The sequence below is a fragment of the Betta splendens genome, chromosome 19, assembly GCF_900634795.4.
Source record: "Betta splendens chromosome 19, fBetSpl5.4, whole genome shotgun sequence".
Lineage (NCBI taxonomy): Eukaryota > Metazoa > Chordata > Actinopteri > Anabantiformes > Osphronemidae > Betta > Betta splendens.
In genome coordinates, this window is record NC_040898.2 from 5,489,041 (window position 1) to 5,512,381 (window position 23,341).

General features: G+C 49.1%; 2 protein-coding genes and 1 pseudogene across 8 annotated transcripts; all 3 read right to left on the reverse strand.

Moving 5' to 3' along the window:
* Positions 1 to 8: 8 nt before the first annotated feature.
* On the reverse strand, positions 9 to 4,213 carry LOC114846125 (cathepsin K-like). Of its 2 annotated transcripts, none has more exons than XM_041068376.2 (15): positions 3,918 to 4,213; positions 3,591 to 3,717; positions 3,255 to 3,377; positions 3,025 to 3,075; positions 2,703 to 2,759; positions 2,522 to 2,578; positions 2,355 to 2,411; positions 2,102 to 2,158; positions 1,974 to 2,030; positions 1,816 to 1,872; positions 1,249 to 1,320; positions 954 to 1,172; positions 672 to 840; positions 426 to 519; positions 9 to 345 (listed from the first exon to the last, which is right to left on the reverse strand). In XM_041068376.2, exons 2-15 carry the CDS (start codon positions 3,714 to 3,716, stop codon positions 246 to 248), a joined length of 1,296 nt encoding a protein of 431 aa, XP_040924310.1. In that variant the 5' UTR covers position 3,717; positions 3,918 to 4,213; the 3' UTR covers positions 9 to 245. The 2 variants fall into 2 exon arrangements, with proteins under 2 accessions (XP_040924310.1, XP_028990738.2); XM_029134905.3 differs by having other exon boundaries at positions 3,902 to 4,212.
* Positions 4,214 to 5,016: 803 nt separating this feature from the next.
* On the reverse strand, positions 5,017 to 11,135 carry LOC114846126 (uncharacterized; annotated as a pseudogene).
* On the reverse strand, positions 11,046 to 20,607 carry LOC114845312 (uncharacterized). Of its 6 annotated transcripts, none has more exons than XM_055504463.1 (12): positions 17,860 to 20,607; positions 17,537 to 17,663; positions 17,197 to 17,319; positions 16,840 to 16,890; positions 16,514 to 16,570; positions 15,712 to 15,768; positions 15,539 to 15,589; positions 15,250 to 15,306; positions 15,120 to 15,176; positions 14,963 to 15,019; positions 11,336 to 11,407; positions 11,046 to 11,258 (listed from the first exon to the last, which is right to left on the reverse strand). In XM_055504463.1, exons 1-12 carry the CDS (start codon positions 17,955 to 17,957, stop codon positions 11,178 to 11,180), a joined length of 888 nt encoding a protein of 295 aa, XP_055360438.1. In that variant the 5' UTR covers positions 17,958 to 20,607; the 3' UTR covers positions 11,046 to 11,177. The 6 variants fall into 6 exon arrangements, with proteins under 6 accessions (XP_055360438.1, XP_055360439.1, XP_055360437.1 ...); XM_055504464.1 differs by having other exon boundaries at positions 11,073 to 11,230; XM_055504462.1 differs by having other exon boundaries at positions 11,094 to 11,407.
* Positions 20,608 to 23,341: the final 2,734 nt, after the last annotated feature.

The window sequence follows — 23,341 nt, forward strand, 5'->3', positions numbered from 1 at the left end:
GAGAGATCTAAAATATGTTCATTAAAAGCATCATAGTGGTTGAAAACAGGTCAAATCAAGGTGTAAACAGAATCCAGAAGAATGTTCCCATATTGTAAAAAGTTAGTGTAAATGGTTCCATTAAATACATAATGAAGGAGGTTCATGTGATCAAAGGCCTGAAAGATATTGCAGTCATCTGCTAAATGAAGACAGTAGCATAGCGGAGGAATGACCTCCAATGACCTCCAGTGCCTTTAGCTGCTTCACACCAAGGGGTAGCTGGCGTCACTGGCGATGCCGCAGTGGTTGCCGCGGTTCCGTGCGATCTTAACATAGCCTTTCTTACCCCAGTCCTCGCCCCAGCTGGAAACGGAAGGAACAGTCACTTAGGTCAGCATTTTACTAACAAGGTCATTGCTCTGAGGTCAGATGTGGTTTCCCACCTGTTCTTGACAATCCAGTGTTTCTCCTTGTAGCCGACGAGCAGCATGCCGTGGTTAAGCACGTCTTTGTTACACACTGGGTTGTAGTAAACACCTGGAACGCGACAGGAAGATGGAGAGAGGCAGAAAATACCCAATGCTGGTCACAGAACCGCAGAGTTTACAGGCTGGGTTCATACATTTCTACAACATGAAGAACCACGTTAGCTTCTTTTACCCAATCAGATGACAGAGCAGGGGACTCACCGCTTTTGTAGAACATGAACTTTTTGTCACTGGCGTCAATGCACACAGACAGTGGACCCACTTCATGCAGGGCTTCAGCCAGCAGGTGCTCATCTCCCTCTGGGATCCACACGAAGCCTTTGCACTGGGCTGCACCAGGCGGTGGGGGGGTTCTGTGGCACTTCTGCTTCTGTGGAGACAAAACAGGTAAATGGGCAGAATGGCCCTGTGTGATTCTGTTCTGTGATTGTCTCTGTGCTGCGCACTATTCCGCACTTATACTGGGGTTTTGCCTAACGGTACCTTTCCAATGTACGGGTAGTCCTCTTCATAATGCACATAGCCGTTTTCTTGCACATACTCAAAAGCAAAGTCTGGGTGTCCTCCATCACAGCCATCGCTCTCAAGGTCACAGTCCACCAGGTTCTGAGGACTGAGTTCTAGCAGGCGACCCGTCTTCTTGGCCAACTGTCCCTCAAGGGCCCCTGCAGCACTAAAGGCCCAGCAGGAGCCACACGCTCCCTGCATGGAGCACGAGAAGAGACTTTAGTTTGACCAATGACATATGAGACGAAGATGTAGTCTCAGAATACTGGACCTGGTTCCTCACTGGCGTCACCAGACCGTCCCGACGGTAGTCGATGGATTTAGACAAGTTTTTTCCTGAGCTCTGAGTGAAAAAACACAAAAACAAACATTTAGAACAAAAGACCTTCACACGTGAGTGGCTCATTGAACTAATTAAGATCAAAAAAGCCTAAGCCTGCTTTGGGGGATTTGCCTGTAACATATGTAGAATAAATCATGACATCAGTATTTGTGCAAAGGTTATTAAACTGCATCGACTCATGTCGCATGTTTACGTAGTGTTCATGTAACTATGTGTTTGCCATTCTGAGAACTAGGATTCATTGATTATTGCCAAACACTGGCCCTTTTCACTGGGACAGCTCTGGTAAGTCTGGTTCTAGGTCAAACCAGCAGGTTTCTCTGGTACCAACCTCCAGTGACGCTGCGTCCAGGTGTTATGTTCAAGCGTTGCTGGTGTCTTAGGACACATGGTTGCTCGTACATAAATGTGCTTCATTCTACTCAGCTACAACACCACGGACTCTTGAGGTAATTATTGGATAATTGTTGATTTGATAATAACAAAGATTCATACCTTATATACCTTAATCTTTTGGTACTGAGCTACTGTCTCAGCAATATCCTGCAAGATCTGAAGAGGGAAAAATAAACATTCTCAGCATAAGTAGATGGAAAGTCATTATTGAACCATGATGACTTTAAAACTGCTGGCTGAGAAGCCTCAACTCTTACAAGGACTTTTGACTTGATGCTTTGATCAGCCATCTGCTCATAAATGTCATTCATGACCTACGTAGAAAGAGAGAGTTAGGCCAAAGAAAGCACAAAGAAAAAGTAGATACAACAACATGGACTCTTACAAGAGCTCTTAATATGGCATTGTAATCAGCCGACGTGGTTGTCACTTTCTCCAAGACCTAGACAAGAAGAGCAGAATGTTGTTACTACTAAGAGATATTAAAAGATTTCAGCTTCAAAACATATTGCAGTATTGACATTTAATATTCACATATTGTATGTAAATGTGAGTGTTTTATGTGAATAAATGATTTGTAACTAATGTTGGGTTATGTCAAAATCTACAGCCATTCGTAAGATAAACCAGTGTCATACGTCGTATGCTGCCACCCAGTCATCATCTTCTATGTCTGCAATCATTTTATTCAACAGCTGGATGGAGAGAGAAAGATTTTCTGTCATATCTTCAGCATCAATGATTTACAACAAGAAAAGCAAAGAAAAGATAAAACCACCCATAAGAGGCGCTGTCAGGATCCTACCTGTTGTTGTAGGATTCTGTTGTACGTTATCAGCTTCTTTTTTATGTTCTCCCAAATCTGGACAGGGAGAGTTCAGCTTCATGAGATGCCAACAACATGGAGAAATGCTGTCATACTTTATCATCTAAGGACAGGTGTTATGCTTTTTCCACGTCTCACCCACTGACTATTAGAAAAATACCTGATTTCTTAATTCCTGATCGAGCACAGTCATTTTCCTGGATATTTTCGGCAAGATCTGGTTGTGGGAGGTAGAGAAAAAATATCCTCCTGTAATATCTGACACCAGCAGATACTGATAATACAACCGTGTAAATGACCTTGAAATTAAATACTACCCACCCAAGAATAAAACAACAAGCATGTTCACTCACTCACTCACTCACTCACTCACTCACTCACTCACTCACTCACTCACTCACTCACTCACTCACTCACTCACTCACTCACTCTTTTGAATAGTTATTAGAAATAGAAATAATAAACAAATGTAAAAGCCATACGTGTCTCGACATCCTGTTGGAAGCCTTAATCACAGGCATCTCCACTGATACCTGGATGGGAATTCAGATTTTTGTCACAGTCAGTAGACAATGACCTGACCAGAGTGTTGCAGGGAGGGTGACTGACACCCTGATGCAGGTGATCAGGGGTGGTTAGAAAAACAGCAGGTCTGATTGAGTCACTAAATCTTTGCGTACAGCGGGACATCTAATAGGTAAACAAGCCTCACCTTGTCACCAAACCGGTTCATGCCTAGTTTGTAGGAGTGATTGCCCTGCTTAGCCTCCTGGTTGTGTACTTCAATCATTTCCTTGTTTTGTTCCCAGATTCTCCTCCGCAACTCCTCTTCATTCTACAACATGAAACATGGAGAGGTTTGTGAGACGGATCTCGCAAAAGTTCATCTTTGATGATTTTGTGCTAATGAATCTGAATCTGAGTGTAGTTTGAGTCTACGTTCCTTAGTTCACCTCAGTGTTTGTGTGAATGAACTGAATTACTGTGCTTTTATTGTCATAGAGAAAAGCAAAAACATGGTAAACTACACATTTACTGCTCCACCGACCTGGTCTTTGTAGAGTTTTTTGTATTTGGTCTTCCACTGCTCCCACTGCTCATCGAGGGAAGGACCAACCTTACCAAAGCTCATCCGTGAGGCCACCAACAGCATCACACACACAACAAGCAACATCCTGGAACAAGCAACAATGGAAATGGAAGATCAAGTAAATACTGTCTAAGTCCAAACTGTATAAAGGTGCTGTCAGGTTTCAGAAGCTGATTTGGAAGATTTGCAGTCAAAGCTGCTGGTTAAGTATCTGCTGACTGCAGCCTGTCATCTACCTGACATCATTATCAGGACTTATTAAACCTTACCTGTTACTGAACTGACCTGCAGTCTGGCTGGGCTTGGGTTCCGTTGTGTTTCTCACCTGGTGCAGCAGGTTGGACTCAGGCTCGATCTGAAAAGGTTTTGGTTTCGAGGCCAGAGCACAGGTGTCATTTATAGAGCGATAACCTAAGATGATAGGAATGGTTTGAAGTGGGCGTGGCACCACTTCATGTAAAACAAAGAAGAGAAAGCTTTTTTAAACTTTCATCAATATTCTTTTAATCAGAACATTTTAGTAGGAGTTAATTTGTATGAATTTAACCCGTGGATGAGTTGCTAACTTGTATCTGAGCTGTACTTTTCCCGGAGTATTAGGTTAATATTATAGATATTTTATTCCAGCAGCAGAATGAGAAAGGAAAGAGAAACTTCCCTGGGTATGATGAAAATCCACTGCTCGTAAATGGGGAAATTTTCAGCAGTGTCATCTGGTGTGTTGTTGCAGATTGAATTAGACTACACTGTAAGCATAATGTTCTCAAGTTATATTTGTTTCGTGCCATCCATCCATTTTCTACCGCTTGTTCCCATTTGGGGTCGCAGGGGGGCTGGAGCATATACCAGCTAGCTGAGGGCGAGAGGCAGAGTACCTGAACAGGTCGCCAGTCCACTGAAGGTCCACATAGAGACGAACAACCCACACACGCACACCTATGTAGAGTAGTCAATCAACCTAAATGCATGTCTTTAGACCATGGGGAAAGCGAGAAAAACCCGGAGAGAGCCAGAGACATACAATCAGGGTAGGCGGGATGTCACCTTGTCTAACAATACCATAACGTGACTAAAAAAACGTAAAATAAAAATTAATTTCTATGTTTTTCTATAATTTCAATTATCTTCACATTTTCCTGACTAAAAATTGTTAAATCTGCACATTTCCTGATCTAATCCTCCAATAGAATGTTTGCAGCCTTCAGAAGGATTTATTCTACACCATGCCCAGCAGGCATTTCAACGCTGAGACAACGTTGAGGCAACATTATGATTATTGTTGAATAACCTTTGGATTATATTTAGACTTTGAAAGGTGAATCAATGTTGATGGGGCAACATGGCTGTTTACCAAACTGTGTGTGAGCAGACTCAGACCCAGATACTAGTTGCAGAACAGGTAATATTTATTGCTGGAGTTCAGAGGTGAAACGGGGCCTATGGAAGCTCGGATCAGGAGCTAAGGAGTTCAAAGAGGAGAGGAGCTGCCAGGAGTCCGGGTCAGGTGTGGGAGCCAATAGAGATGGGGAGGAGGCGGAGATGTCGTCAGGGGGTTAATCCGTTAGCAACTGCAGGTGGATCTAAACGAGGAATGAGATGGAATTAGTAACTGAGTAATCACCAAATTAGAGCCTATAGTGTTGATGCTGACTGGTCAGGTAGAATGAAATTGCAACTCACACTGTAACTGACACTGATAATACCTGATAATAAGTAAACATGAATCAAACCAACTTACCAAACTAATGCCACATGTAAAACAAGTTACCTTTATTACAAACAGTACCCAAACCTGAAAATCACATGACACCACAAATGAACAAACAGGGCAAACACTGGATAAAACAGCGTCACCTGTCTGCTGGAAGACAAAGTGGAACATAAACACTTAGTTCTATCTTTGTTCCACCACCACCCAGCAACTCTGTGTATATGTGTTCATTGTCTTACAAACATTTGATGATGTAGTATCAAAAGTTTTGATGACAGCATCTAAGGACAAAAATCAAAACACACGTTTAGATAATGTTCATAAATTCTGCATATTTAAACATATTTAAATAATGTAATAAAATTCTGTTAAGGACACTTAATTTAAAAAATATTAATTTAAATAAGTATTTACATGTACAGTAAATAAAGTCTGATTAATAATATGTGTTAAAGACAATCTTTCATTTTAACGTTAATATTTTTTAAATTTCATTTAATTCATTCTTTTTTTGCCTTTTTACAACCTTTTGGTATTTTGTCAACCTTTTTACAATCGTCAGCATCAAACGTTGTTTCAATGTTTCCTCAATGCCACAGAAACAACTGACATTATTTCACCCCTATGTCAATGTTGATTCATCAGTATTTGTCACCCTTTTGACAACTGTTAGAATTAACGCTGTTTCTATGTTACATCAACGTCACGTCAACGACTGACATTGTTTCAACCATATTTTAATGTTGAAGGTCGGTTGTGTGCCCGCTGGGTGACTTTGTACAACCTGCCTAATGTGTTTATTGATGTTCTTGTGACGTGATTACTTTTTTAATCACGCTAAAACCGACAAAGAAAACTCATGAGGGGAGGCTGGACAGGTCTGCCCCTCATCTAGAAGGGGGCGCTGCAATCACCCTTTAACGCAGGGTATCCCCACAAATGGGTTTCAAATTTCTAAAAAGACTTACTGAAAGACACTAAGTAAAACAATTCAAGTTCTTGAGAAGTAAGTTTGAAAGGCATGCGGGCTGCTCCGGGAATCAAACCCTGTACCTTCTTGCTGTGAGGTGACAGTGTTACCCACCACACCACCAAGATCTGTGCAAATACTATTAAATAAAACTACTCTTTTGGCTTTTCCCATTAAGGGTCGCAACAGTGAATCATTCTTCTCCACCTTATTCTAACTTGGGCATTTTCTACACTCACACCAGCCAACCTCATGTCCTCTGTTACCACATTCATCCATCTCCTCCTTAGCCGTCCTCTTGCCCTCTTGCCTGGCAGCGCCATCTCTAACACCCTTCTATCAATATATTCACTCTTCCTCCTCTGCACATGTCCAAACCATCTCAGTCTGGACTCTCTGACTTTGTTGCTAACAGAGGCATCATGAGTCGTCCCTCTGATGAGCTCATTCTTGATTCTGTCCAACCTCAGCAACTTCATCTCTGCTGCCTCTATCTCCTCCTCACTGCTACTGTCTCTAACCCATAGACGAGGGCTGCTCTCACCACTGTGTTGTACACCTTTCCTTTGAGTCTTCTGTCACACAACACTCCTGACATTTTCCTCCACCTGCTTCAACCCACCTGCACTCGCCTCTTCACCTCGTTTTCACACTCGCCATCACACTGAACTGTTGACTCCAAGTACTTAAACTCTTGTACCTTCTTCACCTCAGCCCCCTGTAGCCTCACTGTTCTACCTTGACCCTTCTCGTTTAGACACATGTATTCTATCTGTAAGACTTTCATTGCGCTTCTTTCCAGAGCAAACCTACACCTCTCCAGCTGTTCCTCCACCTGCTCTCTAATCTCACTGCAGATCACAAAGTCATCCGCAAACATCATTGTCCAGGGAGATTCCCGTCTGACCTCGTCTGTTAGCCTGTCAATCAGCATAGCAAAGAAGAAGGGACTCAAAGCTGATCCTTGGTGTAGTCCCACCTCCACCTTGAACTCTTCTGTCTGACCTACAGGACATCTCACCACCATCATGCTCCTCTCATGTCCTGGACTGCTGTGGCGTACCTCTCTTCCACTCCAGGCATCCTCATCCAGTACCACAGCTCCTCCCTCAGCACCCTGTCATACGTCTTCTCTAGATCCAGAAAGACACGACGCAACTCCTTCTGACCATCTCTGTACTTTTCCATCAACTGTTACTAGTCATTTCCTGTGTTTCGTTTTGACCCACCTCCTGTCCTTCCTCCGCCCACCCTGCTAGTCTCCCTTGCGCGTTTTGGGCGCCTGGAAATTCGTCCTCGGGGGGGTTCTGTCATAATTCATGTTTCTGAGTCACGTTTTTCAGTCATGTCCGTCAGTTCTAGCTTTACTTCCGGCTTTAGTTAACTCACCTGTGTCCTGTTAGTAATTACTCACCTGTATTCGATCACTGCCTCTTGCAATAGTCCGCCGCCAGATTGTCTGCGTATCTTGACCAGCATTCCAGCATTCTAGTTTCCTGTATTCCGATCTTGCCTTTAGCCCAGCCTCCGACAACCCAGTGCCGTAAGTTCTGACCATCGCATGTATTTTGACTTCGTCTTTGCCTACTCCCTGTCGGATCCAGTTTCTGCCTGCTACGTGTACGACCTCTGCCTGCCTGACCTTGATTATTAAACTTTTGATCTTCACCAAGTTGACGCTGTGCATTTGGGGTCCTTCCTTCATCGCTGTTTGTGACATCAACATTCTCAGAGCAGACATGGCATCAGTGGTTCTCTTACAAGGCATGAAACTCACTTGCTCACAAGTCTCCACCTTCCTCCTAAGCCTGGCTTCCACTACTCTTTCTCACAGCTTCATTGTGTGACTCATCAACTTTATTCCTCTGTAGTTGCTGCAGTTCTGCTTGTTACCCTTGTTCTTAAAGAATGCTTCTCCTTTATTCCTCCTCAACTCCATCTTCTCACTCTCTAGTATCCTGAGGAACAAGCTAGTTAGAAACTCCACTGCTGCCCCTCCTAGAGACTTCCACACCTCCACAGGACCAACAGCCTTTCCACTCTTCATCCTTTTCCGGACCTTCCTCACCTCATCCTTCCTGTCTCTGCTATTTCCTGCTCCACAACCTCCACGTCTTCCTCCCTTCTTTTCCTGTCATTCTCCTCATTCATCATGGCACACTCTCCTGTGTTTTTTGCACTTTTCAATCACTGTCTTTAATCACCCTTATCTGTTGCACATCCTTCCCATCTCTATCTCTCTGTCTGGCTAGCATGTACAAGTCCTTCTCTCCTTCCTTTGTGTCTAACCTGTCATACAGCTCATTGTAAGCTTTCTGTTTGGCCTTTGCCACCTCCCTCTTCACTCTGCGCTGTGCTTCCTTGTAGCCTGTCTACTTTCCTCAGTCCTTTCTACATCCCATTTCCTTTTAGCCAACCTGTTCCTCTGGAGTCCTGTACTTGCTCCACCAAGTGTCTTTCTCTCCTTCCTACTTTAAGATGACACACCCAGCACCTTCCTACCTGTTTTCCTGATAACCTCTGCTGTAGTTTCCCAGTCATCTAGGAGCTCTTCCTGACCACCCAGAGCCTGTCTCAACTTCCTTTCCTTGCAAGTTTCTTCATTCTGTAGCTTCCACCACTTGATGTTCCTCTCTTCTCTACCTCTCTTTTTCTTCCTGACCACCAGAGTCATCCTACACACCATCATGCGGTGCTGACTGGCTACACTCTCTCCTACAACCACTATGCAGTCACTAACCTCTCTCAATTGATCTCATCTACATAGGATGTAGTCCACCTGGGTGCTCCTACCTCCACTCTTGTATGTCACTCTGTGTTCCTCTCTCTTCTCTGGAAGTAAGTATTGACTACAGCTATTTCCATCCTCTTAGCAAAGTCCACCACCATCTGCCCATCACCTCCTCATCACCTCTCTACCCCTCACCAAAATGCCTATTGATGGCAAGATCCTGGGCTGGCTCTGCCAGCGATCCTATTGTTGTTATCACCCTGGACCACACCTTATCCCTTCCAATGCCACACCTCTGCTTTGGACCATGCCCACTCCCTCTCTTTCCCTCTGTAGACTCCTGGCAATCAGCCCAACTCACCACACCTGTGCTTCCTCTCTGCCTCCCTTAAAAGACTTCTGCAGCTAATCACTTGGTGCTGGGTCATTGAAACTTCATCCCTCCATGTTGCTCATGTCAGATCAATTGCTTTACTGGACATTTATGTTATCATTGCCACAACCAATTTATGGCACTACGGACATGAACCATCGATGGTCGTTTGTATGATTTGTATGCGAGGATGACCCGGATTGAGGGACTGACAAGTAACATCTCAGCCCGTTCAGAGGAAGACAGGTGATAGACAGATAACATCTGCAGACAGACTTAACACTTTGTTATTATGGCGACAGCTTTGTCTGACAAGCTTGAGGAGAGGTCACGGGTATCCCATGGTCCCACAAGAGGCGATGAAGCCCTGAGTTCTGATCGATTGGACTACTGATCTGGTCAAGAATTAGTCATGGTTCGTTAAAAATGTTACTAGTTTTGGCTGTGTATTTTTCTGTCCCTTCTCCCTCACTCCTCCCTTCCCAGGTCTAATCTATCTTACCAACTGTACCTTTTTGTTTTGTATTGTTTTGTACTACAACTTGCTTCTACTGTCAGATTCGGCTCCGGTCAAGCTGGCTGCTGATGAAATTTCCCTTTATTTCCCTAATAAAGACATTCTATTCTATTCTATTCTATTCTATTCTATTCTATTCTTTTCTATTCTATTCTATTCTATTCTATTCTATTCTATTCTATTTAAAAACAGGTTAAAAACAACAAAAAAAGGTCAAATCATGGGTAACAAACAGAATCCAGAAGACGTTCCCATATTGTAGAGTAGGTGTAAATGGTTCCACTAAATACATAAAGAAGGAGAAGGTTCAAGGGATCAAAGGCCTAAAAAAGTGACAGAAGCACAAATATTGCAGTCATCTGCTAAATGAAGACAGTTCTTATAGGAACCTCCAATGACATCCAGTCCCTTTAGCTGCTTCACAGCAAGGGGTAGCTGGCGTCACTGGCGATGCCGCAGTGGTTGTCGCGGTTCCGTGCGATCTGAACATAGCCCTTCTCACCCCAGTCCTCGCCCCAGTTGGAAACAGAAGGAACAGTCACTTAGATCAGCATTTAACTAACAAGGTCATTGCTTGTTCCCGTTTCCCACCTGTTCTTGACAATCCAGTGTTTGTCCCCGTAGCCGACGAGCAGCATGGCGTGGTTGAGCGCGTCTTTGTTACACACTGGGTTGTAGTAAACACCTGGAACGCGACAGGAAGATGGAGAGAGGCAGAAAAAACCCAATGCCGGTCACAGAACCACAGAGTTTACAGGCTGCCTTCATACATTTTTACAACACAGCTTCTTTTACAATCAGAAGACGTGTGTAGGGGACTCACCGCTTTTGTAGAACATGAACTTTTTGTCACTGGCGTCAATGCACACAGACAGTGGACCCACTTCATGCAGGAGTTCAGCCAGCAGGCGCTCATCTCCCTCTGGGATCCACACGAAGCCTTTGCACTGGGCTGCACCAGGGGGTGGGGGGGTTCTGTGGCACTTCTGCTCCTGTTGAGACAAAACAGGTAAATGGGCAGAATGGCCTTCTGTGATTCTGTTCTGTGATTGGCTTGGTGCCGCGCTACTTTTCCACACAAATACTGGGGTTTGGCCCAACGGTACCTCTCCAATGTATGGGTAGTCCTTTTCATAGTGCACATAGCCGTTTTCTTGCACATACTGAAAAGCAAAGTCTGGGTGTCCTCCATCACAGCCATCGCTCCCAAGGTCACAGTCCACCAGGTTCTGAGGACTGAGTTCTACCAGGCGACCTGTCTTCCTAGCCAACTGTCCCTCAAGGGCCCCAGCAGCACTAAAGGCCCAGCAGGAGCCACACGCTCCTTGCATGGAGCACAAGAAGAGACTTTAGTTTGACCAATGACATATGAGACGAAGATGTAGTCTCAGAATACTGGACCTGGTTCCTCACTGGCGTCACCAGACTGTGTTGACGGTAGTCAATGGATTTAGGCAAGTTTTTTCCTGAGCTCTGAGTGAAAAAACACAAAAATAGACATTTAGAACAAAAGACCATCACACGTCAGTGGCTCATTGTGTCACGTTCCGTGTCATGTCCTGTTTTATTTTGTAATACTTCCTGTTCCTCAGTTCGGTTCCCAGTTCACTCAGCACACCTGTTATCAGTTAGTAATCAGCACCAGTATATAGCCCCACTGTTCACAGATTCATGTCGCCAGATTGTCGAGTTTCCTTAGTTCCATACTTCTTTCCAGCGTTTCATGTCTAGTCTCTCGTGTATCGATCCTGATTACCTTGACCGCCGAATCCTGCCTGAACCTTGTCTGTTCCCGTCGCCAGAGAAAGAACCTTGACTGAACTACTGACCGTGAGTTTGCTTAACCCTTGCCTGTACCGTCACCGAGATATCCTGTGTACCGAACCTTGCCTGCTTACTGGACTCGAGATTGCCTGCTCCATTCTGTACCTCGTTACCAAGCCTTGTGTATGACCTGGACCGTCTGACTCTGCATTACGAAATAAAACTTGTATTAATCATCACCTTGCCTCTGTGCTGTGCATGTGGGTCCGACGCCTGCCCGAGTCTGACAGAACAATCTGGCCAACCTTGGACCCAGCCAGCACTCAATCGCCGTTCAGGTCCGTGACTCTTTTTGTTTTCTTTTTTTTTTTGCGGCGAGCCTCATTCACCTGCGGTGAAAATATGGAGTTTACCTGCGCCGAGCTACCCAGCGACCTACGCAACTATTTTAAAATCCTCGCGGAGGATTACCGAAGGGCGCCCAACCCGGAAATCCAGCGCAGCGCCGTGGAGGTGGAGGTATGGACTTTGGAGGATGAGGACAGCGTGCTAGAGCGCCCCAGTGTTTGTCGCCTCTATGAGCGATTGTGTGCACGACTCGAAGAGTTAAGCAGCGCGCTCCGTACCACACCAGCCCCCACGCCGTTTGCTCGGATTACGCCAGCCCCGGTCGCACCGCCGATGGTTTCGGTTTCCTCCTCCCAGCCTCGTCGGACCGTCGTGTCTGCACCAACCTGCCCAGCTCCACGTTTGCTCCACTGGGAGGACTTCCTGCACTCATGCGGTCCCCCGTCTCCGTGCTCTGTTCAGTCTCCAGCCCAGCCGGGTTCTGTTCAGTCTCCAGCCCAGCCGTGTTCTGTTCAGTCTCTAGTCCAGCCGTGTTCTGCTCAGGTCTCAGTCCAGCCGTGTTCTGCTCAGGTCTCAGTCCAGCCGTGTTCTGCTCAGGTCTCAGCCCAGCCGTGTTCTGCTCTGGTCTTAGCCCAGCTGTGTTCTTTTCGGGGTCCAGCCCCAGTTCAGCCATGCTCCGTTCAGACTCCAGTGCAGCCCTGTCTCGCTCAGGGTCCAGCCCCAGTCCAGTCGAGCCCAGCCCAGGTTCCAGTCCAGTTGAGCCCAGTCCAGGTTCCATTCCAGTCGAGTCCAGTCCAGGTTCCATTCCAGTCGAGTCTAGTCCAGGTTCCAGTCCAGTCAAGTCTAGTCCAGGTTCCAGCCCAGTCGAGTCTAGTCCAGGTTCCAGTCCAGTCGAGTCTAGTCCAGGTTTCAGCCCAGTCGAGTCTAGTCCAGGTTCCAGCCCCGTCGAGTCATGTTCCAGCCCAGTCGAGCCTAGTCCAGGTTCCAGCCCAGTCGAGTCACGTTCCAGCCCAGTCGAGTCACGTTCCAGCCCAGTCGAGTCACGTTCCAGTCCAGTCGAGTCACGTCCCAGTCCAGTCTAGTCACGTTCCTGTCCTAATCCAGTCCAGTCACGTTCAGGCCTTGTCCCAGCTAGAGGGCACCATCCGTTTGACGAGTGTTAGTCACACCCAATCAGGCCCGACGTCCACTCCGTCGAGCTCGGCAGCTGCAAGCAGTCATGCCGGCTCCGGAGAGGACGCCGTCCCAGTTCCTGTCGGCCCGTTAGGGATCGTTCCTGTCCTTGTTGGCTCCAGTAGGTCGCCGTTCTAGTCCCTGTCGGCCAAGTCGAGGCCCTTCCTGTTCCTGACGGCCATGTTGAGGCCGTTCCTGCCGCTGTCGGCCATGTTGAGGCCGTTTCTGCCCCTGTCGGCCATGTTGAGGCCGTTCCTGTCCCTGTCGGCCATGTTGAGGCCGTTCCTGTCGGCCATGTTGAGGCTGTTCCTGTCGGCCATGTTGCGGCCGTTCCTGTCGGCCATGTTGCGGCCGTTCCTGTCGGCCATGTAGCGGCCGTTCCACTTCCTGTTCCCGTCGGCCAAGTAGCGGCCGTTCCAGTCCCTGTTCCGGTCGGCCCTGTAGCGGCCATCCCAGTCCCTGTTCCGGTCGGCCCTGTAGCGGCCATCCCAGTACCTGTTCCGGTCGGCCCTGTAGCGGCCATCCCAGTCCCTGTTCCAGTCGGCCACGTAGAGGTCGTTCTAGCCCCCGTTCCTGTCAGCCTCGGAGTGGCAGTTCCCGCTGACCTCCAGGAGGAGGTCGTGCCAGCTGGAGTTGCTGCCGCGGTCCCCGCCGACCTCCAGGAGGAGGTCGCGCCAGCTGGAGTTGCTGCCGCGGTTCCCGCCGACCTCCAGGAGGAGGTTGTGCCAGCTGGAGTTGCTGCCGCGGTTCCCGCCGACCTCCAGGAGGAGGTCGCGCCAGCTGGAGTTGCTGCCGCGGTTCCCGCCGGCCTCCGGGTGAGGGTCACTCCTGTTGTAGTTTCAGCCGACCTCCAAGAGGAGGTCGCACCTGTCGTAGTTCCCGCCGCTCCTGCATCTGTTCCTGGCGGCTCGGCTCCGGCCGCACCTGCATCGGTTCCTGGCGGCTCGGCTCCGGCCGCACCTGCATCGGCTCCTGGCGGTCCGCGTCTCCACGTCTGACTTCGTCTCTGGTTCCTGCCTCGTCTCTGTCTCTGCTGCCGGACTGGTGGTCTCGCCCTCGGCGCATCCGGCTGTTTGGATGGCGCTGCCTCCTGCGGCGACGTCCGCCTCGACTCCTCAGCCTCCTGGATCGGCGTCCGCCTGGAGGGCATCGCCGTTCGGGGTGGTCCCTGGGGACGTTGGCCCAGCTCAAGGGCACTAAGGGTGCCACCCTGCCTCAGCGGCGGCTGAGCAGGATCTCGCCACGCCTCCACCCTCCGTGAGGGAATCCCTGGACTCTGTGTCTTTTTCCTGGTCGTGGACTTGGTTGTGGACTTGACACATTGAATTAATTAAGATTAATAAACGCCTAAGCCTGCTTTGGGGGATTTGCCTGTAACATATGTAAAATAAATCATGTGTAAAGGTTATTGAACTGTATCGACTCATGTCGCATGTTTACGTAGTGTTCATGTAACTATGTGTTTGCCATTCTGATAACTAGGATTTATTGATTATTGCCAAACATTGGCTCTTTTCACTGGGACAGTTCTGGTAAGTCTGGTTCTAGGTCAAACCAGCAGGTTTCTCTGGTACCAACCTCCAGTGACGCTGCGTCCAGGTGTTATGTTCAAGCGTTGCTGGTGTCTTAGGACACATGGTTGCTCGTACATAAATGTGCTTCATTCTACTCAGCTACAACACCACGGACTCACAGGGGTAAATATTGGATAATTGTTTATTTGATAATAACAAAGATTCATACCTTATATACCTTAATCCTCTGGTACTGAGCTACTGTCTTAGCAATATCCTGCAAGATCTGAAGAGGGAAAAATAAACATTCTCAGCAAAGTAGACAGAAAGTCATTATTGTACCATGATGACTTTAAAACCACTGGCAGAGAAGCCTCAACTCTTACAAAGTCTCTTGATGTGATGCTTTTATTATCCATCTGCTCATAAATGTCATTCAAGACCTATGTAGAGAGAGAGAGAGTTAGGCCAGAGAAAGCACAAAGAATAAGTAGATACAACAAAATGGACTCTTACAAGAGCTCTTAATATGGCATTGCACTCAGCCAATGTTGTTTCTACTTCCTTTAAGACCTAAACAAGAAGAGCAGAATGTTGTTACTACTAAACAGACATGGAGCAACATGAGAGATATTAAAAGATTTCAGCTTCAAAACATATAACAATATTGACATTTAATAATGACATATTTTATGTAAATGTCAGTGTTTTATGTGGATACATAATTTGTATCTGATTTTCGGCATCACTAATGTTGGGTTATGTCAAAATCTGCAACCATTCATAAGATAAGCCAGTGTCATACATGTGCTGGCATCCAGTCATTTTTTATCCCTGCAGTCATTTTGTTCAAGATCTAGATGGAGAGAGAAAGATTTTCTGTCATTTAGTAAATCATATCTTCAGCATCAATGGTTTACAACAAGAAAAGCAAAGAAAAGATAAAACCACCCATAAAAGTCGCTGTCAGGAGCCTACCTGTTGATTTAGGATCTTGTCGTACTTAATCAACTTCTTATTCATCTTCTCCCAAATCTGGACAGGGAGAGTTGAGCTTCATGAGATGCCAACAAAATGGAGCAATGCTGTCATACTTTATCATCTAAGGACATGGTGTTATGCTTTTTTCACATCTCACCCACTGTAATGGAAAAATTGGACCTTGCTTGTGCCTTTTGTCATGTGCTGGTTAGTTGCAATACTGAACTGAACATTCTTACACAAACAACTAATCTCTTGTGCCCTGTCGTACATCAAGTCTAAACATGTGATGTTCCATTTGTCTGACTAATAATTTATGATATATGTTTGTCTTTTACACCCGGACTCTGGCTCCATCCTATCTGACTCCCCACCAGACCCAAGGCTGTTAAAGCGAATGCATCTTGTCTTGGAAGCTCGGTGTTCTTTCCTTTGGATAACAAGACACCATGATGCAGAAGTGAGAATGTTTGCATTCTCACTCACAGCGAGATAAGGTGGCACAAACAATTCTATTGGTCCAGAGAGACATTCCACCAGAGCCAGAGAAAGGGGTTAAAAGGCAGAAGCAACTTGAGGATCGTGGGCTCTTTGCATCACACCTCCGTGGTGTGTGCACTGATCTCCCCAGCTGGTTTTTGGTTTGTTGATGTGCACGATCAACATCCATGCTTTTGATTTGCTTTCCCCACTATTTTTATTTTCCTTTATTTTTATAATAAATCTCACAAAAGACAACTCTCTCATCTGCCTCTTTATGGGAAATTTCCACCACACCCACTGACTATTAGAAAAATACCTGAATCTTTAATTCCTGATCAAGCACAGTCATCTTCCTAGATATTTTCGCCAAGATCTGAATGTGGGAGGTAGAGATAAAATATCAACCTGTAATATCTGACACCAGCAAATACCGATAAAAATACAACCATGTAAATGACCTTGAAATTAAATACTACCCACCAAAGAATAAAACAACAAGCATGTTCACTCACTCACTCACTCACTCACTCACTCACTCACTCACTCACTCACTCACTCACTCACTCACTCACTCACTCACTCACTCAGTAGTTGTGAATAGTTAATAGAAATAGAAATCATAAACAAATGTAAAAGTCACACGTGTCTCAACATCCTGTTGGAAGCCTTCATCACAGGCATCTCCACTGATACCTGGATGGGGATTCAGATTTTTGTCACAGTCAGTAGACAATGACCTGACCAGCTCGTTTTCCTGCCCTTCCCTCAGCTGACTCAGATGCACCTTCAATCATTCACAAGCTGGACAATACCAGCTCTGGTGCTTTAGGTGCTCCCCTGATCTAACTGGTCTTGGAGCAATGGAGCATCAGAGTGTTGCAGGGAGGGTGACTGACGCCCTGATGCAGGTGATCAGGGGTGGTTAGAAAACCAGCAGGTCTGATTGAGTCACTAAATCTTTGCGTACAGTGGGACATCTAATAGGTAAACATGCCTCACCCTGTCACCAAACTGGTTCATGCCTAGTGTGTAGGAGTGATTGCCCTGTTTAGCCTCCTGGTTGTGTACTTCAATCATTTCCATGTTTTGTTCCCAGATTCTCCTCCGCAACTCCTCTTCATTCTACAACATGAAACTTGGAGAGGTTTGTGAGACGGATCCTTCTCGCAAAAGTTCATCTGTGATGATTTGGTGCTAATGAATCTGAATCTGAGTGTAGTTTGAGTCTACGTTCCTTAGTTCACCTCAGTGTTTGTGTGAATGACCTGAATTACTGCACTTTTATTGTCATGGAGAAAAGCACAAACATGGTGAACTACAGATTTACTGCTCCACCGACCTGGTTTTTATAGAGTTTTTTGTATTTGGTCTTCCACTGCTCCCACTGCTCATCGAGGGAAGGACGAACCAGATACAAGCTCAGCCATAAGGCCACCAACAGCATCACACACGCACCAAGCAACATCCTGGAACAAGTAACAATGGAAATGGAAGATCAAGTAAATACTGTCTATGTCCAAAGTGTATAACGGTGCTGTCAAAAAAGTTTCAGATGCTGATTTGGAAGATTTGCAGTCAAAAGCAGCTGGTTAAGTATCTGCTGACTGCGGCTTGTTGTCTACCTGACACAATTATCAGGTAGACACCATTATTAAACCTTACCTGTTACTGGGTCCCATTGTTTGTCTCACTCGGTGCAGCAGACTGGACTCAGGCTTTGTGAAAAGGTTTTGGTTTCGAGGCCAGAGCACAGGTGTCATTTATAGAGTGATAACCTACAATGATAGGAGTGGTTTGAAGTGGGCGTGGCACCACTTCACGTAAAACAAAGAAGTAAAAGCTATTTTAAACTTTCATCAATATTCTTTTAAATCAGAACATTTTATTAGTTCATTTGGAGTTCATTTGTATCTGAGTTGTACTTTTCCTGGAGTATTAAGTCAGTATTATAGATATTGTATTCCAGCAGCAGAATGAAAAAAAAGAGAAACTTCCCCTGGGTATAATGCAAATCCATTGCTTGTGTTTGTCTTTTATTTGCATCCAGTGCAGGTTGAATTAGACTACATTATAAGCCATAAATAATGTTTATTAAAAAAAACTAGTACAATGTACTTGAGGTATAAAAGTTCTGTGCCATCCATCCATTTTCTACCGCTTATTCCAATTTGGGGTTGCAGGGGGGCTGGAGCATATACCAGCTAGCTGAAGGCGAGAGGCAGAGTACCTGAACAGGTTGCCAGTCCACTGAAGGGCCACACAGAGACCGACAACTGTTCACCCACACACGCACATGTATGTAGAGTAGTCAATCAACCTAAATGCATGTCTTTAGACCGTGAGGGAAGCCGGAGAACCCGGAGAGAGGCAGAGACATACGATCAGGGTAGGCGGGATGTCACCTTGTCTAACAATACCATAATGTGACTAAAAAAACGTAAAATAAAAATTCATTTCTGTGCATTTATCTGTGTTATACATGTTATAAAATATGTTTTCATATAAATGTGTGTGTGATCAGGTTAAAGCTAAAGAATCTTATTACAGAAATAATAAAAACTTCATGTTAGTAATGTTCTACAACCTTAATGTCCACAGACCACTAACGTGCTACTACAGGAGTAAGGTCAAGAAAAGTTCACTTTTTTGGTTGAGATCTAACATAATAATTAATTAATTAATTAGAGTTAATTAGAGTTTTTACTTCCACCTCTTGAGGAGTGCAGACGTGTTTTCTCTCTGCTCCCACTGTCAGGAACTGTCAGGGAGCGGGCGTGATGCAGGACCCGAGTCGTCCAGGTACGGTCAGTCACAGGAGATCCAACACACAGGCAAAGGTACCGACAAGGAGCAGGCAAAGACAGGTAAGTACGATAACGTATCTTACATGAATGAGGACCGAGGACGAAACGCTGGATGAAGGTGTTTTCATGATACAATCTGGCAGAGGAATGAGGTGAATACTGGAGACTAAATAGAGCAATAACGATTAATGCAAGACAGCTGATTGATCACGTGACTAATGACTGCTTAAACACAGCTGGTGAAACATATGACTAGGTAAGTAAAAACAAGAACTAGAGCAGACAGGAGACCAAACTGGAAGTGCCAAAATAAAACCAAAAAACAAAGCAGTAATAACAGTGAGGACCAGATTGTCAGGTTTTCGTTCTTGGTTTTATTTTGAAAGGACTCTTCTGTTTTTGATCCCAGTTTCCGGTTTTATTTTGTAAGCACTTCCGTTTCTCATCACACCACAGCAGTTCCCGCTTCACTCCCGGTCCTCATTACACTCACCTGTTTTGTATCAGTGATCTACTCCGTGTATTTAACCACCACCTGTCACATCAGTTCTCCGCCAGATCGTTGTTTACTGATTCCTTGTTCTCACGCTCCAGCATTCGTCTTGTTCAGCTTACCCCGTTATCGACCCTGTTACGTTTTTGATCTTTGCTTCTCGTCTGATCCTGACCACCCTCGTAAGTCACTCTGTTACTGGACTCTGCTCGTTTCTGGACCTGTCTACGCCCGCCGATTCTGTTCCTGTGATCTGAGCCCTTTCTGGTTTTGACTCCCGCCTGTCCTCGGACCCGAATTCGCCTAACCCCTGTGGTGTTATTAATCTGTGCCTTCCTGTGAATGACCTGGACCGTTTTGTGACCTGGATTCTGTCATTAAATACTTCTTTAATCATATCCACTGTCTACCGAGTCCTCGCTGTGCATGTGGGTCCGTTCATCTGCCGTTCCGTGACAGAACGATCTGGCCAGACTTGGACCCAGCCAGCACTCAGCCTCCGGTCAGGTCAGTGACTGTTTTTCTCGCTCCTTTTTTTTAACGGCGAGTATAATCCACCCGAGGGAGCATGGAGTTCACCTGTGCCGAGCTACCTAGCGAGCTACGAGTTTATTTTAAGATCCTCGCGGAGGATTACCGACGGGCGGTTACCCCGAAGAACCAGCGCAGCGCCGTGGAGGTGGCGATATTGACGCTGGAGGACGATGACAGTGTGTTAGAGCGTCCCAGTGTTCGTCGCCTCTATGAGCGGCTGTGCGCAAGGTCTGATGAACTAAGCGTCGCGCTCCGCACCACGCCAGCGCCGGTCGCACCGCCGAAGGTTTCGGTTTCCTTCTCCCCGCCCCGTCGGACCGTTGTGTCTGCATCAACCTGCCCAGCTCCATGTTTGTTCCGCTGGGAGGATTCCCTGCATTCATGCGGTCCCCCGTCTCCAGTTCAGACGCGAGCTGTTCAGTCCCCAGCTCAGTCGTGTTTTGCCCAGTCCCCAGCTCAGTCGTGTTTTGCCCAGTCCCCAGCTCAGTCATGCTCCGCTCAGGCTCCAGTCGCCGTTCAGCCTCGCCACGCTCACGCTCTAGTGCAGCCCTGTCACGTTCAGGTTCCAGCCCCAGTCCAGTCGAGCCCTGTTCAGTCTCCAGTCCAGTCGAGCCCTGTTCAGTCTCCAGTCCAGTCGAGCCCAGTTCAGTCTCCAGCCCAGTCGAGCCCAGTTCAGTCTCCAGCCCAGTCGAGCCCAGTTCAGTCTCCAGCCCAGTCGAGCCCAGTTCAGTCTCCAGCCCAGTCGAGCCCAGTTCAGTCTCCAGCCCAGCCGAGCCCAGTTCAGTCTCCAGCCCAGCCGAGCCCAGTTCAGTCTCCAGCCCAGCCGAGCCCAGTTCAGTCTCCAGTCCAGCCGAGCCCAGTTCAGTCTCCAGTCCAGCCGAGCCCAGTTCAGTCTCCAGTCCAGCCGAGCCCAGTTCAGTCTCCAGTCCAGCCGCGAGCTGTCCAGTCTCCAGTCCAGCCGCGAGCTGTCCAGTCTCCAGTCCAGCCGCGAGCTGTCCAGTCTCCAGTCCAGCCGCGAGCTGTCCAGTCTCCAGTTCAGTCGGGTCACGTTCCTGTCCAGTCTCCAGTTCAGTCGGGTCACGTTCCTGTCCAGGTTCCAGTTCAGTGGGGTCACGTTCCTGTCCAGGTTCCAGTTCAGTCGGGTCACGTTCCTGTCCAGGTTCCAGTTCAGTCGGGTCACGTTCCTGTCCAGGTTCCAGTTCAGTCCGGTCACGCGCAGGTCGTGTCCCAACCAGAGGGCACCACCTGTCGTACAGGTGCCATGCACACCCGATCAGGCCCGACGTCTGCTCCGTCGAGCTTGGCAGCGGCAAGTAGCCATGCCAGCTCCAGAGTAGATGCCGTTCCAGTCCCTGTCGGCCAAGTAGATGCCGTTCCAGTCCCTGTCGGCCAAGTAGATGCCGTTCCAGTCCCTGTCGGCCAAGTAGATGCCGTTCCAGTCCCTGTCGGCCAAGTAGATGCCGTTCCAGTCCCTGTCGGCCAAGTAGATGCCGTTCCAGTCCCTGTCGGCCAAGTAGATGCCGTTCCAGTCCCTGTCGGCCATGTTGCTGCCGTTCCAGTCCCTGTCGGCCATGTTGCGGCCGTTCCAGTCCCTGTCGGCCATGTTGCGGCCGTTCCAGTCCCTGTCGGCCATGTTGCGGCCGTTCCAGTCCCTGTCGGCCATGTTGCGGCCGTTCCAGTCCCTGTCGGCCATGTTGCGGCCGTTCCAGTCCCTGTCGGCCATGTTGCGGCCGTTCCAGTCCCTGTCGGCCATGTTGCGGCCGTTCCAGTCTCTGTCGGCCATGTTGCGGCCGTTCCAGTCTCTGTCACCCTCGGAGCCGCAGCGCCCGCCGGCCTCCAGGAGGAGGCGGCGCCAGCTGCAGTTCCCGCGCACCTTCAGGAGGAGGTCGCGCCAGCTGCAGTCCCCGCGCACCTCCAGGAGGAGGTCGCGCCAGCTGCAGTCCCCGCGCACCTCCAGGAGGAGGTCGCGCCAGCTGCAGTCCCCGCGCACCTCCAGGAGGAGGTCGCGCCAGCTGCAGTCCCCGCGCACCTCCAGGAGGAGGTCGCGCCAGCTGCAGTCCCCGCGCACCTCCAGGAGGAGGTCGCGCCAGCTGCAGTCCCCGCGCACCTCCAGGAGGAGGTCGCGCCAGCTGCAGTCCCCGCGCACCTCCAGGAGGAGGTCGCGCCAGCTGCAGTCCCCGCGCACCTCCAGGAGGAGGTCGCGCCAGCTGCAGTCCCCGCGCACCTCCAGGAGGAGGTCGCGCCAGCTGCAGTCCCCGCGCACCTCCAGGAGGAGGTCGCGCCAGCTGCAGTCCCCGCGCACCTCCAGGAGGAGGTCGCGCCAGCCGCAGTCCCCGCGCACCTCCAGGAGGAGGTCGCGCCAGCCGCAGTCCCCGCGCACCTCCAGGAGGAGGTCGCGCCAGCCGCAGTCCCCGCGCACCTCCAGGAGGAGGTCGCGCCAGCCGCAGTCCCCGCGCACCTCCAGGAGGAGGTCGCGCCAGCCGCAGTCCCCGCGCACCTCCAGGAGGAGGTCGCGCCAGCTGCAGTCCCCGCGCACCTCCAGGAGGGGGTCGCGCCAGCCGCAGTCCCCGCGCACCTCCAGGAGGGGGTCGCGCCCGCCGCAGTCTCGGCGCACCTCCAGGAGGGGGTCGCGCCCGCCGCAGTCTCGGCGCACCTCCAGGAGGAGGTCGCGCCAGCTGCAGTCCCCGCGCACCTCCAGGAGGAGGTCGCGCCAGCCGCAGTCCCCGCGCACCTCCAGGAGGGGGTCGCGCCCGCCGCAGTCTCGGCGCACCTCCAGGAGGGGGTCGCGCCCGCCGCAGGTCTCGGCGCACCTCCAGGAGGGGGGTCGCGCCCGCCGCAGTCCCGGCGGACCTCCAGGAGGGGGTCTCGCCCAGCGCAGCGTCCCGGCGGACCTCCAGGAGGGGGTCGCGCCCGCCGCAGTCCCGGCGGGACCCCCAGGAGGGGGTCGCGCCCGCCGCAGTCCCCGGCGGACCCCCAGGAGGGGGTCGCGCCCGCCGCAGTCCCGCGGACCCCCAGGAGGGGGGTCGCGCCCGCCGCAGTCCCGCGGACCCCCAGGAGGGGGTCGCGCCCGCCGCATGTCCCTTCTACCCCCAGGAGGGGGTCGCGGCCCGTCGTAGTTCCGTCCGACCCCAGGAGGGGGGTCGCGCCCGCCGTAGTTCCTGTCGACCCCCAGGAGGGGGTCGCGCCCGTCGCAGTCCCGGCGGACCCCCAGGAGGGGGTCGCGCCCGCCGCAGTCCCGGCGGACCCCCAGGAGGGGGTCGCGCCCGTCGTAGTTCCCGTCGACCCCCAGGAGGGGGTCGCGCCCGTCGCAGTC